General features: G+C 36.9%; 1 protein-coding gene across 6 annotated transcripts in view; it reads left to right on the forward strand.

Annotated features, from left to right (window-relative positions):
* LOC143020140 (uncharacterized) overlaps nucleotides 1–17,745 on the forward strand; it is a 378,438-nt gene extending 360,693 nt beyond the window's left edge. For 4 of the 6 annotated variants that reach the window (XM_076176309.1, XM_076176307.1, XM_076176314.1 and 1 more), the window contains one exon: nucleotides 16,437–17,744. In XM_076176309.1, coding sequence (XP_076032424.1) covers nucleotides 16,437–17,219 — 783 coding nt within the window. In that variant the 3' untranslated portion in view covers nucleotides 17,220–17,744. Of the gene's footprint in view, nucleotides 1–16,436 lie in introns of all 6 variants that reach the window. The other 2 variants (XM_076176300.1, XM_076176324.1) reach the window with 2 other exon arrangements.
* The last annotated feature ends 697 nt before the right edge of the window (nucleotides 17,746–18,442 follow it).

Genomic DNA, 18,442 nt, shown 5'->3' on the forward strand with positions numbered 1-18,442 from the left:
AGGATAGGGAAGGAAAGATAGCTGCAGTGGGAAATACGAAGAAAATGAGAGTGATGAGTGAGGAGAATGGAGGGGAAATAAGGAAGGATGAGGTGAAGGCAGTTGTAAAGATGATGAAACCAGGTAAGGCACCTGGTCTGGATGGATGCCATGCAGAATGTCTGAAAAAGGGAGGTACAGTGATGGTGGACTGGTTGGTGAGATTATTTAATGTTTGCTGGAGAGAGGGTAGAGTACCGGAGGACTGGAGTAGTGCCTGTATAGTTCCTCTTTACAAGGGAAAAGGGGACAAGTGTGAATGTAGTAATTTCAGAGGGATTAGCCTGTTGAGTGTAGTAGGGAAGGCTTATGGGAGAATCCTAATTGAGAGGATTAGGAGAGGAACAGAAGGAGTAATTGGTGAGGAACAGTGTGGATTTAGGACGGGTAGAGGTTGTGTAGATCAGATCTTTGTGGTAAGACAGATATGTGAGAAAGCTATAGGAAAGGGGAAGGATGTTTTTTGGGCTTTTATGGATCTGGAGAAGGCTTATGATAGGGTAGACAGAAAGGCACTGTGGGAGGTTATGCAGATTTATGGGATAGGAGGAAAGCTTCTGGGAGCTGTCAAGAGTTTTTATGTGAGTAGTAGAGCATGTGTTAGGATTGGAAATGGAGAGAGTGAGTGGTTTGAAGTAAAGGTGGGACTTCGTCAAGGATGCGTTATGTCGCCCTGGCTGTTCAACTTATACATGGATGGGGTGGTGCGAGAGGTGAATGCTAGGGTAGTGAGTCAGGGATTGGAGATGGTTAAAGAAAATGGAGAAAAGTGGGAGGTGAGCCAGCTGTTGTTTGCGGACGACACTGCGCTTGTGGCAGGGTCAGAGGAGGGATTGAGGAAGCTGGTGGCAGAGTTTGGGAGAGTATGTGATAGAAGAAAGCTAAAGATAAATGTGGGTAAAAGTAAGGTGATGAGATGTACAAGGGGTGAAAGTGGCAGTAGACTGGAAGTGAACATTAAGGGAGAGCGACTGGAGGAAGTGGATAGTTTTAGATACTTGGGTGCAAGTGTAGCAGGAAAAGGTGGAGTGAAGGTGGAGGTAGAATGTAGATTGAGAGAAGCGAGTAAATGCCTTGGTGGTTTAAAGAGTGTAATGAGAAATAGACATTTGGGAATGGATGCGAAGAGGAGACTGTATGAAGGAGTGATTGTGCCAACAGCACTGTATGGGGCAGAAACGTGGAACATAAGAGAAGAAGAGAGAAGGAGTTTGAATGTGTTTGAGATGAGGTGTCTGAGAAGTATGGTGGGGGTTACTAGGCTAGATAGAGTGAGAAATGAGGAGGTGAGGAGGAGAACAGGGGTGAAAAAGGATTTGGGAGAGAGGGTTGATGAAAGAATATTAGGATGGTTTGGACACATGGAAAGAATGAGTGAAGAAAGACTTGTAAAAGAGGTATGGAAGGCAGATGTGGAGGGAGTGAACATGAGGGGACGTCCTAGGATGAGGTGGATGGATGGGGTGAAGGGGGCTTTGGGGAAGAGGGGAATGTCTGTTGAGGAAGGAAGGGAGAGGACGGAAGACAGAGGTGAGTGGAGATTGGTTGTATATGGATGATGTTGTGACTGCATGAGGAGGAATGGGCGGGGGTGGGGGGGTGGGGGGGGTAGTATGTGTGAGTAAATTTTGACGCAGCCCGAAGGGAGGGGGGGGTCGCCGATTAAATGAAGCGGCCTTGCTGTGGATGTACTGTGTCTTGCGACACTGCTTCTGACCCAGGGCGGTGGGCAGGGTGCAGGGATGACCCGTCATCCAGGAGGTGCTCAGATGAGAGGAAGGGTGGGAGGGGTGTGGAGTGTATTTAGGGATGAAATGGGTGGGAGTGTTTTTATGCCTTTCCCTTTTTGGCTACCTCCCTTGGAAGGGGGAAAAAGCCTTGGTATATGTATGTATGTATGTATATGTATACGAGTATATAAACATGTGTATGTATATGTACATTTATATGTATGTACAAATGTATATGTACATGCACGTGTATATTCGTATGTATTATGAAAATAAATGTGAACCACCAAATATTGATAAATTTTCTTCCAAACTCGTAAATTAATAAAAAAAAAAAAAAAAAAAAACGAAAGAGGTTATTTGGACGAGAAACCGCCGAAACTCTCACGGAGACCCTGAGACTCCTACAGGCTCTGATAGATTCTGAACGAATGGTGGATTCCGATAAAGTTCACTAGAATCTGTCAGACTCGGACAGATTCTGACAAACTCCACAGGCTACGACAAAATTTGGTACACAGGCGGACGATCAGATGTTGCTGGGAGTCTGACAGAACACGGGGAAGAGGTGGAAGTAGGTTGGGTGATTTTGAGAAACAACGATCAGAGGCAGGATATTAAAGGAACTGGACAGAAATTCCCTATGACGGAAATTCAGACAGAATTCAAAGAAATGGAGAATGAACCGACAGACAAGAGACGGTTGTGGAGCCATTATCAGTAGACAGGGATCGAAAATGAGCCGTAAGGTGATGACGAAAGTAGTTCACGTCAGGAGGCCCACAGTTCCAACGAAGGTGTCGTCATCGTGGTAAGCGTTTGAGCCACGCACCTGACTTCGATTCCTAGAGGTTATTAGGGTCATCCACATGGTTTGGCGGCCCGAGCACACAGGGCGAAGGTAACTGTTTTGGCTTGACGTTGTTCACTATCTCACCCTATTCAGAAACACAAGAAGAACGCCACGGAGATGGAACCATTTAGCTGCGTGTTCATACGGGAAGTAACGATGTAGGTGGGGTGGGATCAGAGGAACTTGTTCGGAATTACAGGGTCCTCCTTCAGGAGATGAAGGAACGTGGGAGCCGTCACGTAGTCTGTGGGATCCTCCCGAGGATCTACGCAGGCTCGTGTTGGAACAGTAGAGCCATAGGGATCAATGATAGGATATCGCATTTGTGCACACAATTGGGATACCACTTTCTTGATCCTTGGTATCTCTTTTCTAGGCGCCATGACCTTTACACTTCTGATGGGATCCACCTTACCCGCAGAGGCAAAGATGTTCTTACAAACCTCATTGTGGGAGTTTGTAATGAAGTAGTTCCTTTTTTGGGGTAGAAGCCCAAAAGGAAGGGCAAATAGAGTGTACTCAGGAAAACAGAGTGGGGTATAGGATTAATGTAGAACAATATGCCAGTATAGGACAAAATATAATTTTAGGATATAATGTCGGTAGAGGACGAAATGTTACATTAGGATGTAATGTCAAAGAACAAAATGTCACGATGGGATGTAATGACAGTGGAGGACAAAATATCACGATAGGATGTAATGATAGTGGAGGACAAAATATCACGATGGGATGTAATGATACTGGAGAAAATATCATGGTAGATATAATGTCAGTGGAGGACAAAATATAATTTTAGGAAGAGATGCCGAACAGAATGTCAATGAAGGCCAAAATATCACGATGGGATGTAATGACAGTGGAAGACAAAAGATCACGATGGGATGTAATTGTAGTGGAAGATAAAATATCACGGTAGGATATAATGTCACTGGAGGACAAAATATGATTTTAGGAAGGGATGCCGGACAGAATGTCAATGAACGACGGGAGGCCGGTGTGAATCGCGGTGACGTAGGGGGATAAAGTATACAAAAGAGATCGGATGACCGTGAGCGACCAGATGTCCGTGATAATGGAAATTTTAATTTTGATGGGAGAAATGTTAATGAGGCATTGAATGTCAATGAAGGACTAAATAATGATATAGAGTAAGGTGTTGATAAAAAAGAAATAATCACGAGTTTCTTAAAACCATGTACTTTAATGCTCGTAGTATTAGGGACAAATTTCAAGAAATGCAGACGTATCTCAAAAGCAAAAATCTCGATATGATAGGAATAACCGAGACATGGTTAAATGGTAAAGAGTTCGATGCTGAATTTAATATTGTGGATAGAAACCATCAGGATAGAAACCACAAGAAAAGTGGGGGTGTTCTGTTGTACGTTAAAAACAATGTCTATGCTTGTGTTTTAGAGAAAGTGAAACAGGATGCATATGATAGTTTGTGGGTTGAGTTAACCCAAACAAAAGAAAAAGAAAAAGAAAATGAATGTAGGTGTAATATATAGGCTAAAGACATTATCATTAGCAGACGAAAAACTGTTATTTCAAGAACTGTTTAGTTTCTGCAACCGGGATTTATTGATGATAGGTGATTTCAATTTTACTGACATTGATTGGATGACCCTTGAACATGGCCATATAGGTAGTCGCTTGATTGATTTTCTTGGTGACAATTACTTAGTTCGGCATGTAAAAGAGCCCACAAAACATGGAGACTTACTTGATCTATTGATCACTAGCCGCGAAAGCATGGTAACTGATGTAGAAGTCGGTGAAACTGTTGCAAATAGTGATCACAACTTAGAATGAAACTCCTAATATACATATATATATATATATATATATATATATATATATATATATATATATATATATATATATATATATATATATATTGCAGAAAAAACAGTGGGAAATAAGAAACTTAGTACGAACGTTTTCGTCTATTTAAGACATTATCAAGGAATGTGTGTATATGTATTCCTTGAGAATATCTTAAATAGACGAAAACGTTCGGACTAAGTTTCTTATTTCCCAGTGTTTTTTTCTGCATATTATTTTCACGTGTGCCTTGTGAATTACTGCAATATATATATATACATATATATATATATATATACATATATATACACATATATATATAATAGGTGCTTGTGTTTCTAAAATACTCGATTTCAATAAAGTTCAGTTCATAGGACTACGTCAGGAGCTTCAGCTTACAGATTGGGAGGCAAAATTAAGCGAAAGACCTGTAGATCAGATGTGGGAAATATTTCAAAATACGCTCACTAAGATGAGTCATACTTACGTTCCTTTTAGGGACAGACGTCCCCCAAATCAGGCTCGCCCAAAGTGGCTCGACAAAGAAACTGAAAAAGTATTGCTAAAAAGGGACAGGCTTATAAGAAATATAAGTGCTCGGGTGCATCTAATGACTATGAAAGTTATGTATCAATACAGAGAGCTTTAAAAAAGACAATAAGAAAAAGAAAAAAGTACATACGAAATGAACATCGCTGATAAATCCAAAGAGAATCCAAAAGAATTCTATAGTTACATTAGAGATAAAAAGGTTGTTAGGAATCACATTGGTCCACTATTATCTGCTGACGGTCAACTTGAATATTCAAATGAAGGAATGTGTAATATCTTAAACAATTATTTTAGCTCGGTATTCGTAAACGAAACACCTCAAAGTGAACTCCAAACTGAAACCTGTGAAAAGTCTGGGGTAAACTTACTCACTACGGTAAATATAACAAAAGAAAATATTAAAAGTATCATAGATAAACTCAAAGTTAATAAAACACCAGGGCTTGACGGTTGGCATCCAAGAATCTTAAAGGAAATGAAAAATGAGATTGTTGTTCCATCAGAAATTATTTTCAAGAAAGCCATCATATCCGGAGATGTCCCAAGAGAATGGAAGCTAGCTAACGTAACTCCCATATTCAAAAAAGATGACAAAAAGAAACCAAATAACTATAGGCCTATAAGTTTGACTTCAATCGTAGAAAAAATAATGGAAACTATCATCAGAGATGCTATCGAACATCATTTAGAAAGTAACCGTTTGATAAATGATAGCCAGCACGGTTTCAGACGGGAACGTTCTTGCGTAACTTACTCGAATTCTACAACACAGTTATCTCGAATTATGACAAAAGAAACAATATAGATTTAATATATCTAGACTTTGCAAAAGCTTTTGATACCGTCCCACACGAAAGACTACTTACTAAATTAGCTTTGCATGGAATAAGTGGTAGCCTATTAGGTTGGACTAGTAATTGGTTGAATGATAAAAAAAAACAGAGAGTTGTTTTCAATGGAAAAAACTTCTGGATGGAAAAATGTTGCAAGTGGAGTTCCTCAGGGCTCCGTTCTTGGGCCACTTCTATTCATAGTATGTATATAAATGATATAGACTATGGACTAAAATCTACTATTTCCAAATTTGATGATGATACAAAATTGCGGAATGGCAAATGATCATTTAAATCAGTTAGATATTCAAGAAGCTGTAGATAAATTACAGCAATGGTCTGAAAAGTGGCTAATGAAATTTAACACAGATAAATACAAGGTAATGCACATAGGTAAAATAACAGTAAGTGCGATTACAAGTTATTTGGAAATTCGTTTACAAAAGTGGATAGTGAAAAAGATCTCGACGTCTTTATCAGTAACGACCTCAAATCACCCAAGCAGTGTATTTCAGCCTCTGAGAAAGCAAATAAGATTCTGGGACTGACTGCGCGATCTTTTGACCTCAAAAGTCTATCACTCATTAACAAGCTATATAAATCGTTAGTTCGTCCACATTTGGAATATGCTGTTTCCGTATGGTCACCGAATCTCATTAAAGACATTGACAGACTGGAAAAAGTACAATGGCGAGCCACAAAACTGATTCCAAATATAAAAAATAAATCATACGAAAATCGACTAAAACATATGAATATGTTTTCCCTAAAAAAGCGTAGACTCCGAGGTGACTTAATACAGGTCTTTAAAATTCTAAAGGGAATTGACAACATCAAAAGTGACAACATTTTCACACCGAATGAGAATCAGACAAGAAACAATGGTCTCAAACTGTCCGGAAATAGATTCAATTTGGAAGTAGGTAGAAACAACTTCGCCAACCGTGTAGTTAGTGAATGGAATAAACTTCCTAAGCAAGATGCTGTAATGATTATAATTTATGTTATATTATTTGTTTTTGTTTTGTTATCATTTGTCTGTTTGATTCTCATTTATTATTAGTTATATGTCAATTTATTATTGTTTACTATTTACCTGTTTGTTTGCTTGACTGTGCCTATGCGTTTATGTATTCTATTTGATCTTTACATTATTATAGTTTTATCCCTTTATTTATTATTATTAATATTAGGATTTTTTCGCATCCGACCTAGATATGGACCAACAGGTCTCCTGTCGGCATGCTCCGCCAATGTAACCCTTTGTGTCGTAACTATGACGTATCTGGTAAAACGTGAAAAACCTCATTTTGGTAAAGTGGACCCTCATGTAACAATCCTTATATAATGACAATACTGATGTCATAAAAGTTCATTATTGACAACTATCACCTCTTTCTAGTTTCATCATGAGCCAAAGGTTCTGTAGATCTGTTAGGATAATCATTGTTCATCTTACAAGGTCGTTATAATTCAAAGTTTTTGAATTATTGTCAGGCAAAGATTCCAGTTTGTTGAAATCCAGGTCACTCAATCAAACATTTTTTGGTTCTATACACTATATAATAATGAAGAACTCATACAATCGCTTTAACATCAAATCACCGATCAAATTAACCATTTCACTGAAAAGGCACTAGTACTAGCAAGGTGCTTATCAGTACTCTTAATGTGGGAAATCCGTTATTGTTTCATTCGTTAAAGCTACACACTTAATGCATGACTTTCACCATTGTTTTGTTATTTGTTTGCAAATGCAGTCTTGATACGGGAGATCTTATATTGCACATATCTTGTTGGGAGCTTCGTTCCAGTGGTGACGATTCTGTAGCCCATCACCTGTTGAATGATGGCGTTAGTAACTACTCTTTGGGGTAGAGAGAGTTGGAGTATAACTGAGATGGTCGTGTGGTAATGTTGCGTATTATGCCGTGTGATCCCACATCTTCTGACGATGTCACCTGAAATAATCTGAACGTCTCTAGTTGGGATTAAGGACTGCGCACCGTTTTTACACACACAAACAAAGGATCATTTCATGAAGCAAAGATGTGAAAGCAGGAGGAGCATCATGGTAGTGGAAGTATATAAGATAATGACCTGTGAATATGGGGTCTAGGGGTGTAGTATTAAGTAGCAGTCACTCATAAGGGCAAATTTAATCTCAAACTCATTTAAAGTTCTCCTGACTGCCTCGCTTAAATACTAAGTCTCTGCCCCACACAATGTAGTAGGCACAATCACCCCTTCATATAATCCCCTCTTTGCATCTATTCCCAGATGCCTATTTTCCACGACATTTTTCAGCCTCCAAAATATTTACTCGCTTCTCTCAATCTACAATCAACCTCCACCCCACTCCTCTATTTCCTGTTACATGCGAACCCAAAATACTCGTACTTAAAAATATCCACATCCTCCAGCCTCTCTTTTAAAGCTTACTTCCAATTCCTTGCCATCCTCTCGCCTTGTACATCTTATCACCTTACTTTTACCCATTTACCTTCAACTTTCTCCTACCACATACATTCCCAAATTCTGACACTAACTCCTTTAATACCCTCCTCTCATCCTGCCACAAGCGCAGTGTCATCCGCATACAAGTGGCTTGCCTCCCACATCTCTCCATTGTCTTCAACCATCCCCAATACATTGCCCATTACCCTCGCATTTACCTATCGTACCATCCCGTCCATGTACATGTTGAACAGCCATTGCTCAATGACACAGCCCTGATGCAGCCCCGCCTTTATCTTAAACCATTCGCTCTTTCTCCATTTCTAATTCTATCACAGGCTCTTCTACTCTCATAAAAACTCTTGATTGCCCTTAACAGCTTTTCCCCAATCTCATATATCTGCAACACCTCCCACTTATAAATTGGCTTATAAATTATGAATTTACAAGGTTTGGAAACAGGAAGTTGGTTTTTATATTCAACATAATGATTTCCTTCTTCTCTATGTATTGGCACATTAACAGGCCACAAGGAGGGTGTATATATTGATATAAGACTTATTGACCCACTGTCGGAAAATGAGATGAGACGGACAGAAAATCTGTATATTTTGACCACTATCTGTAGTCCTCTTCAGCAGAATGATACAGAGTGTGGAGTATGAGAATATATATAGCTAAGAAGGGACATTTAGGGGCAGGGAAAAGGGGGGGCTCAGGTTATATGTCCTTGATAAGGTCGGGGCGAAGGTTGACTGATGGTGAGGTCAAGTCCAGCTGCTTTTGAGGTGGATTTATTGGCAGCCATCCAAGTTATGCAGTCTGGGGACCACTGACCTTTGGAGGCATTAAAATTAGGTATATGTTTAATCAGGGAGGATTTAATAATTTTTCTTAGAAAGCTGCAGTGGGATTTATAGACGATGGAAGCATTATCCTAGTCCATGAGATGATCCTCTTTGCTAGTATGTACATAAGAACACAAGAACATAAGAATGAAGGAGACTGCAAGAGACCATAAGGCCTACACGAGGCAGCTCCGTATCCATCATCACCTGTCATCCCCATCCATAAAGTTGTCTAATCGCTTCTTAAAACAACTGATAGTTTCAGCGCTTACTACATGGTTACTAAGTTTATTCCATTCGTCGACCACCCAATTAGTAAACCAATTCTTGCCTATTTCCTTCTTAAATCTAAATATGTCCAGTTTATAACCATTATTGCGAGTTCTGCCCTGTTGTTTTAATATGATGACCTTGTTCGCATCACCCTTGTTAAAGCCTTTGATCCACTTGAACACCTCTATTAGATCACCCCGCATTCTGCGTCTTTCCAGGGAATGCAAGTTAAGGTGCCTAAGCCTCTCTTCGTAAGGCAAATTTCTGAGTCCATGTATCATTTTGGTCATTCTTCTCTGTACTGATTCTAGTGAACTGATGTCCATTCTGTAGGACGGAGACCAAAACTGTACCGCATAGTCAAGGATGGGTCTAACTATTGCTAGATAGAGTTTAATAATTACCTCTGCACTTCTATTCGTTACCGTCCTAGCAATGAAACCTAATGCTCTGTTAGCTTTATTCCTGGCACTAATTCACTGCTTCCTGGTTTTAAGGTCCGGACACACTAGAATTCCTAAGTCTGTCTCGCACTCAGTTTTCTCTAAAAGCATGTTATCTAAGCTGTATCGATTTTCGGGGTTGTGTAGCCCTACGTTTAACACGCTACACTTAGAGATATTGAGGTTCATTTGCCATTTCACCAACCACGTGAACAATTTGTTAAGATCATCCTGCAGAATCTCTGCGTCGTCTCCTGACCTAGGTAGGCGTCCTATTTTAGTGTCGTCCGCAAACTTGCTAACATTACAAAGGATTACAAAGGCGGAGCATGCCGTCCATATCTAGGTCGGATGCGAAAAAAAATCATATTAATAATAAAACAATAAATAAAAACTATTATAATGTAAATAACAAATAAAATACATTAATAAATGCATAGGTATAGTTGATAAACAAACAGGTAAATAGTAAATAATAATAAATTGACATATAACTAATAATAAATGAAAATCAAACAAAGAAATGATAACAAAACAAAAACGAATAATATAAAATAAATCGTAATCATTATAGCATCTTACTTAGGTATTTATCTAAATGATTCTTAAAGCTTCGAACTGAACTACATTGCACTACCTGTGCAGGAAGTTTATTCCATTCATTCACTACACGGTTGGCAAATTTGTTTCTACCTACTTCCAAAATGAATCTATTTCCGGACAGTTTGAGACAATTTTTTTCTTGTCTGATTCTCATTCAATGTGAAAATTTGGTCACTTTTGATGTTATCAATTCCCTTTAAAATCTTAAAGACCTGTATTAAGTCACCTCTGAGTCTACGCTTTTTTTAGAGAAAACAGATTCATGTGTTTTAGTCGATTTTAGTTTGATTTATTTTTGATATTTGGAATCAGTTTTGTGGCTCGCCATTGTACTTTTTCCAGTCTGTCAATGTCTTTAATGAGATTCGGTGACCATACGGAAACAGCATATTCCAAATGTGGACGAACTAACGATTTATATAGCTTGTTAATGAGTGATGGACTTTTGAAATCAAAAGATCGCGCAATCAGTCCCAGAATCTTATTTGCTTTCTCAGAGGCTGAAATACACTGCTTGGATGATTTGAGGTCGTTACTGATAATTACGCCGAGATCTTTTTCACTATCCACTTTTGTTAACGAATTACCAAATAATTTGTAATCGTACTTACTGTTATTTTTACCTATGTGCATTACCTTGCATTTACTTGTGTTAAATTTCATTAGCCACTTTTCAGACCATTGTTGTAATTGATCTAAATCTTCTTGAATATCTAATTGGTTTGGGTGATCATTTACCACTCGGCACAGTTTTGTATCATCAGCAAATTTGGAAATAGTAGATTTTAGTCCATAGTCTATATCATTTATATATACTATGAATAGAAGTGGCCCAAGAACGGAGCCCTGAGGAACTCCACTTGCAACACTTTTCCATCCAGAAGTTTTTCCATTTAAAACAACTCTCTGTTTTCGACCATTCAACCAATTACTAGTTCAACCTAATAGGCTACCACTTATTCCATGCAAAGCTAATTTAGTAAGTAGTCTTTCCTGTGGGACGGTATCAAAAGCTTTTGCAAAGTCTAGATATATTAAATCTATATTGTTTCTTTTGTCACAATTCGAGATAACTGTGTTGAAGAATTCGAGTAAGTTAGTCACGCAAGAACGTTTCCGTCTGAAACCATGCTGGCTATCATTTATCAAACGGTTACTTTCTAAATGATGTTCGATAGCATCTCTGATAATAGTTTCCATTATTTTTCCTACGATTGAAGTCAAACTTATAGGCCTATAGTTATTTGGTTTCTTTTTGTCATCTTTTTTGAATATGGGAGTTACGTTAGCTAGCTTCCATTCTCTTGGGACATCTCCGGATATGATGGCTTTCTTGAAAATAATTTCTGATGGAACAACAATCTCATTTTTCATTTCCTTTAAGATTCTTGGATGCCAACCGTCAAGCCCTGGTGTTTTATTAACTTTGAGTTTATCTATGATACTTTTAATATTTTCTTTTGTTATATTTACCGTAGTGAGTAAGTTTACCCCAGACTTTTCACAGGTTTCAGTTTGGAGTTCACTTTGAGGTGTTTCGTTTACGAATACCGAGCTAAAATAATTGTTTAAGATATTACACATTCCTTCATTTGAATATTCAAGTTGACCGTCAGCAGATAATAGTGGACCAATGTGATTCCTAACAACCTTTTTATCTCTAATGTAACTATAGAATTCTTTTGGATTCTCTTTGGATTTATCAGCGATGTTCATTTCGTATGTACTTTTTTCTTTTTCTTATTGTCTTTTTTAAAGCTCTCTGTATTGATACATAACTTTTATCCCGTCGTCTAAGTCGTTTATGTACATACTGAACAACAAGGGACCCAAAACCGAGCCCTGGGGGACCACACTAGTAACATTGCCCCACCTAGATTTTACTCCATTTATGGTGACCCACTGTTTTCTGTTATTAATCCAAGCTGTAACCCATTCTAACACTTTTCCTTCTATGCCATGGGCTTTGATTTTATTTAGTAATCTCTGGTGTAGCACCTTGTCGAATGCTTTGCTAAAGTCAAAATAAATAGCATCGTAATTATCATTGTTATCTGACGCCTTATATACTTTAGTGTAAAAGGATAGAAAATTAGCCACACATGACTTACCCTTGGAGAAAGCATGCTGTGAATCACGAATTAAATTATATCTTTCGATGTGTTCTCTGAGTCTATTTACTATTACTGTCTCAAGTATTTTTCCTATAACCGATGTCAAACTGATTGGCCTGCAGTTGCATATAAACAATCTATCTCCCTTCTTAAAACCAGGAACAACGTTTGTTTGCCTCCAAGCAGTAGGTACAAAACCAGTGTCTACTGATTTATTAACCATTTCAGTTAACTGGTCGCAGATTTCAAATTTACAGTCCTTTAGCATTCTCGGAAAAATTTCGTCTGGACCCAGGGATTTTGTAGCTTTAAGTCTTTCAATCTGCTTGACTACTTCTACTTTACTAATGCTGATATTAGATAGACTACTTTCTTCATCCCCTCTGAAAATAGGATCGCAGTCAGGTACTTTATCTAACCTCTCATTAGTAAACACCGATAGAAAATAATTGTTAAACTCCTCACTCATTTTTTCCTCTGATTCTATCATGTTTCTATCTATTCTCATGTTTCAATCTGTCCGTCATCCATTTGAGAGTATTACTACTTTTTCGTATTGACTTCAGGGGCATGAATGTATCTTGTGCATTGATAATCAAATCAGTTAGATTGCTATACATTTCATCCAAATCGTTGACCCATCTGTTGAGCCCTCGCCACCAAATGACCTGACCCAAGATATGCATGTTATACTTTTATTTATCCATTTATTGTTATTATTTATTTGCTATTATTATTTTTGATTTTGATAAATTATCATTATTAATCTGTTTGTTTATTATTCATCATTACTTATTTATTTAGTCTATTAACTTATTTACTTATTATTTGCAATTGCTTTATTTATTTATTTATTTTTTTGCCTCCGACCTAATTATGGACCAGGAGGTCTTTTGTCGGCATACTCTTCCTTTGTAATTATTTGTAATGGATTCTCTTCCCAAAGAATATTTTGAAGATGGTCTTTTGTAGCTATTGCTCATTTCCAGTACCTTGCATCTTTTTGGTATTAAAATCAATTTTCCCCTTTTGACTCCATACAGAAATAGTGTATATATATTTTGCAATATTCTACAGCCTTTCTCGTTTTTCACTCTTCTCGTGCTTTTTGCATCATCTGTGAAAATTTTGGCATACCATATTGTGCCTTCCATCATATCATTAGCTTAGATAAGAAATAGTATATGTGCCAGCTCTGAACTTTGTGGAACTCCATTGGTTATTGTTCTTCATCAAGACATCTTTACTACTGTCCTCATGCACCTTTCCTTAATAAATAAGTAAATAAATAAAAAATAAATAAATAAATGAATAAATAGATAAATAAATAAATAAATAAATAAATAAATAAATAAATAAATAAACAAATAAACAAATAGATAAATAAATAAATAAACAAATAAATAAATGAATAAATAAATAAATAAATAAATAAATAAATAAATAAATAAATAAATAAATAAATAAATAAATAAATAAATAAGTAAATAGATAAATAAATAAATAAATAAATAAATAAATAAAATCATCCATTCAATTAGTTTGGCTCATAGTCCACTAATATGCTTCAGTTTCTACATAAGTCAATTATGAGGTACTTTATGAAAATCCTTCTTTGGATTGAGGTACTGTATACCCTTCTTGTAGCTCATCGATCACTCTGTAGGATCTTAAAAGGATTGACACACATGGACTCCCAGATCTAAAGTCAAACTGACTGTCGGGCAGAATGTTCAACTCCTCAAGATATTTTTCCCATCAATCTTCCACAGTACTTTCACATAATACCAATATTGTGCTGGTCAATGGTACAAACCTATTCTTTAGTGGCGCCTCCTTACTTCCACCTTTATGAATTAGAGATTAGTTCATTTCCAACCATGTGGTACTATGCTTTCTTTTAATGAACATACAATGAGACTGTGAATCTTGTCTGCCAGCTGTTCCCTACATTATCTAAGTATCCAGTTTGATCTTTTGTGAAATCCTGAAGCTTTTCTCATATCCAATGATCCCAGAAGATTAAGCACCTCCTTCTCTTCTACGTTGATACCTTCTAACCCCGAATTTCTGCTCACATTAGTTTCCTCAAACACCTCACCACTCACTATTTGCTTTGTGATTTCTTCCCTTAGTGTATGTATTTCCTTAATTGCATGTCATATATAGTTATACTTCTATATATACGGCAAAATCTAGTTAGACAGACTTTAGCAATGAAATTATTCATTATATGGTTTTCAATCATAAGTTGTCACTTATATGTTCCTTGTGATCATTTTGCTCTTTTCAGTAGATCCTCTATGCAAATCTAGAGCCATATGTTATTTTCAAAATGGCTGATACTTGTTATATTTTCATCACATCACCAGTGAACTAATTTCTTATCTGTTTTATCAAGGCATATGTTGAAAATGAAACACTAGACAATAATCATTGCATATTCAATTTACATTTTTCCTTAACTATCTACTTCAACCTTTAGGGTTTTGTTCACTTTGAGCACCATAGGTGCCTTCCTAGTCATACAATTGGGTCTGCTTTTCATTATTCCTTTCTACTGGTATATATATAAAAGGAATATTTCCCGCCTCTTGTCAGGTAAATATGTGCATGGAATCAATAGTCATTCATTGCATTGAGTTTCACTGAGAGGAAAACCTGCATCCCAATAGTGTTTGGGAACGGTCCTAGGAACCTCCCAAAGATACTTCTGAGAAGACACTTTGGAGTGTTGCCTGTGTTGCATCAGTGTGAGACTGTTTCTATATCACTAGTTGAAATACAGCTGAAGTTGAGAACTTGTGCCTAGCCCAGAGACCAAGTATCAGCCCCTCAGGGTTGTACCTCCTGCTGGAGATGATGAGGTTGATGGATTTTCAAAACAGGCAGCTTTGCTTTCCATCTTGCAGGAACACTATATGCAGGTACCCATCGCTGGTCCCTATTTGCAATAGTTTTGTTGTTAATTGGAAATGCCTGCTACTTTTTTTCTGGTTTGCAACATAATTGGTTCTTTAACACTTACCTGCTGGAGTTCTTAAAGATAGGCAATCATTCTCTCTTCCCCAGTTTTTGTTATATTGCATCACAGTATTTCACTTGTGTTACATTATCATTTATAGTTTCCTGAATCTGTTGTAAGATTTAAAAAGAAATTGCATTTGGTAGGGCACTAATGTTCATAATTTGTGTAACAGGTGTCATAGCTATCACTGAAACTGTGGTTGCCATTGGTTCATCAGATGAAAAGGATGGAGTGGTAGAGAAAGTGGTAATTGAGGAAGGAGGTAGAGATGTATCTGTGGAATAAAACTGTAAAGGATATCACTTTTATACTTCCATACTTTACTCATCTAATGCAAAATTAACAACACTACACCTTAAAATGCTACACAACTAATCATACTAAGACTAACTTTTATGTATTTTCACATTATATATTAGTTAAGTATTAATATATAACTAAAAAATTAATAGAAGCCACACAACAGTAGCATCTAGCCACAGCCCAGTTAGAACTACTCCCTACACCTGTAGTGTTCCATGCCAGGAACTGAGAAATATGGTTAGCAAACAAATGGTGACATCTCTGACTGGCTGTCACCAGGTCACCTTAGGAAGGATCAATTGAAGAAGAACTGTGGGTTTGTGTTTTGATAGTGTTCATTTCCAGGGGGCTGGTCACCTGTCAAATCTTCTACTAGTATTTTTTTGTTTCCCCTCCCACATATAAAATTTTCAATTAGCATAATTACCTAGCTATATCTAGTAATTGGTGTAATTATAGTAATAGTCATAATTCTAGAGGGGGTGTTATAATCAGTGTTGTCCCTATTGTTCATATTTATACTTTTACAGGTCCGTTTAGTGGTGACCTTAACATCGCTTCTGGTCCTGTACACCCTCTTTGGTCAAACATCCTCTAGTCTCCCACGAACTGCCTACATCAAGATGATCGACATCTGGTTCTTCTTCTGCATCAACCTCATTTTCTTGGTCCTTATCTTTCACTTCTATGTAGAGTACATTGGCTACTCTAGGACTGAACTTAGGAATGAGAAAAAAAAATCAAAAGAACCCCAAGTCAACAATATGATAGGAAGGGGTAGAGGAAGAGGTGGTGTTTTCCGAGGAAGGGGAAGAGGAACAGGACTAGGAACAGGAAAAATTACAGGAGCAGAAGAGAAAAGAGGAACAAAAGTAGGAGGGCGAATAGGGCTGGGTAGGGGTGAAGCAAGACAAAGGGTGGAGAATAACAGACAAATCCCATATCAACAACCATCAAATAATGGTGTGCCAATAGGCAATGGTAATGGAGGAAGGCTTGGTTCTTCTGTAGGAGTTGAAGCGATGTCACAAGATCAGCAACAAAGGGATCCGTTAGAGATCTATGTAAGTTTTGGAGCCCCAGAAGAACACTTATCAGACGGGATCGAGGTAATAGAAAGTGAAACAAGAGCAAGAGATAAAAAGACGACGGGGGCTCTTTTGAAAAAATATTTCAAGGCCCATATGCCAACCCCGCTTTCCTGTGATGAGTTGACTCCAACGAGGATGAGATCTTGGATGCGAGCACTCGTGATCCCATCTATCATCATCACCTTTAACTTTGTTTTCTGGATCTATGTATTTGCCATTTAATGTACAAGTCAGTTTTGTTTATGGTTTATATAATAAGCTCTTCTGCTTTTATGACTTCAATACATGTATCTCAACTAAGTGCTTGAATTATAAGCTGAATCTATTTTTTAGAAATGAAATTAAAATTTGCTGTGCATTAGTCAGTCAGATATCTTCAGCATTGCCTTCTAGGTCCATATTGTTGCCATTTAATGTACAAGTTGCAGATTTGTTTATGAATTATGTAATCAGCGCAATACTCTTTTTTAATATCTTTCATGCATGTCATTTAAAAATGTGAATAGGAGGCTGAAGTTTCCATCTTGAAAATTAAACAAAGAACTACCACTGATCATATATTACCATATATTACCAAGGAAAATTAGATAAGCTGTTGCATATAGACTAAACATCTTTAACTAATTCAACGCAAACCTGATCAGGATATATATACATATATATGAGAGTAATTCGCTAATAGCAGCGACATCAAACCGATAATTTTTTTGTGACAGTTGCATGCAGGATTGTAATTTATGGATGGCCGAGTACAGCGGGTTCAAATCCTGCATGCACCTGTCACAAAAAAATTATCGATACATATATATATATAAAATAGATATTATATATATATATATATATATATATATATATATATATATATATATATATATATATATATATATATATATATATATATATACATATATATATATATATATAAATATATATATGTATATAAATATATATATATATATAATAGAAAAAATATAAATGAACTTAAACTCATGCATAAACAAGCATGTGTATATTATGTTTATATTTGTATATAGGCATTTATATGTATGCATTTATATATGCAATTGAATTTACCTAGTTATATTTTACAAGAAGGGGAGCTATGCTCGTGGGGTCCCGTCTTCATATCTCATTTTATCTAAACTATTTTTAAATTCATGTATTGTTTTTGCACACACCACTTTCTCATCTAACTTGTTCCAACTGTCTATTATTCTGTGAGGAAAGCTGTTTTTTTTCACATCTCTTCTATAGCTGTCTTTCTTGATTTTCTTTCCATGTCCTCTTGTATTTCTATCATCCCATTTTATCAGATTCTCTCTATCAATAATTTCTATGCCTTTCATGATTCTGTAAATAGCTATCAAATCTCCTCTCTCTCTTCTTTGCTCTAGTGTCTGTAGTTCAAGTTTTGCTAGTCTCTCTTCATATGATAGTTTTGAGAG

The sequence above is a fragment of the Oratosquilla oratoria genome, chromosome 3 (genome assembly GCF_046742065.1).
Source record: "Oratosquilla oratoria isolate Oo_2021 chromosome 3, ASM4674206v1, whole genome shotgun sequence".
Taxonomy (NCBI): Eukaryota; Metazoa; Arthropoda; class Malacostraca; order Stomatopoda; family Squillidae; genus Oratosquilla; species Oratosquilla oratoria.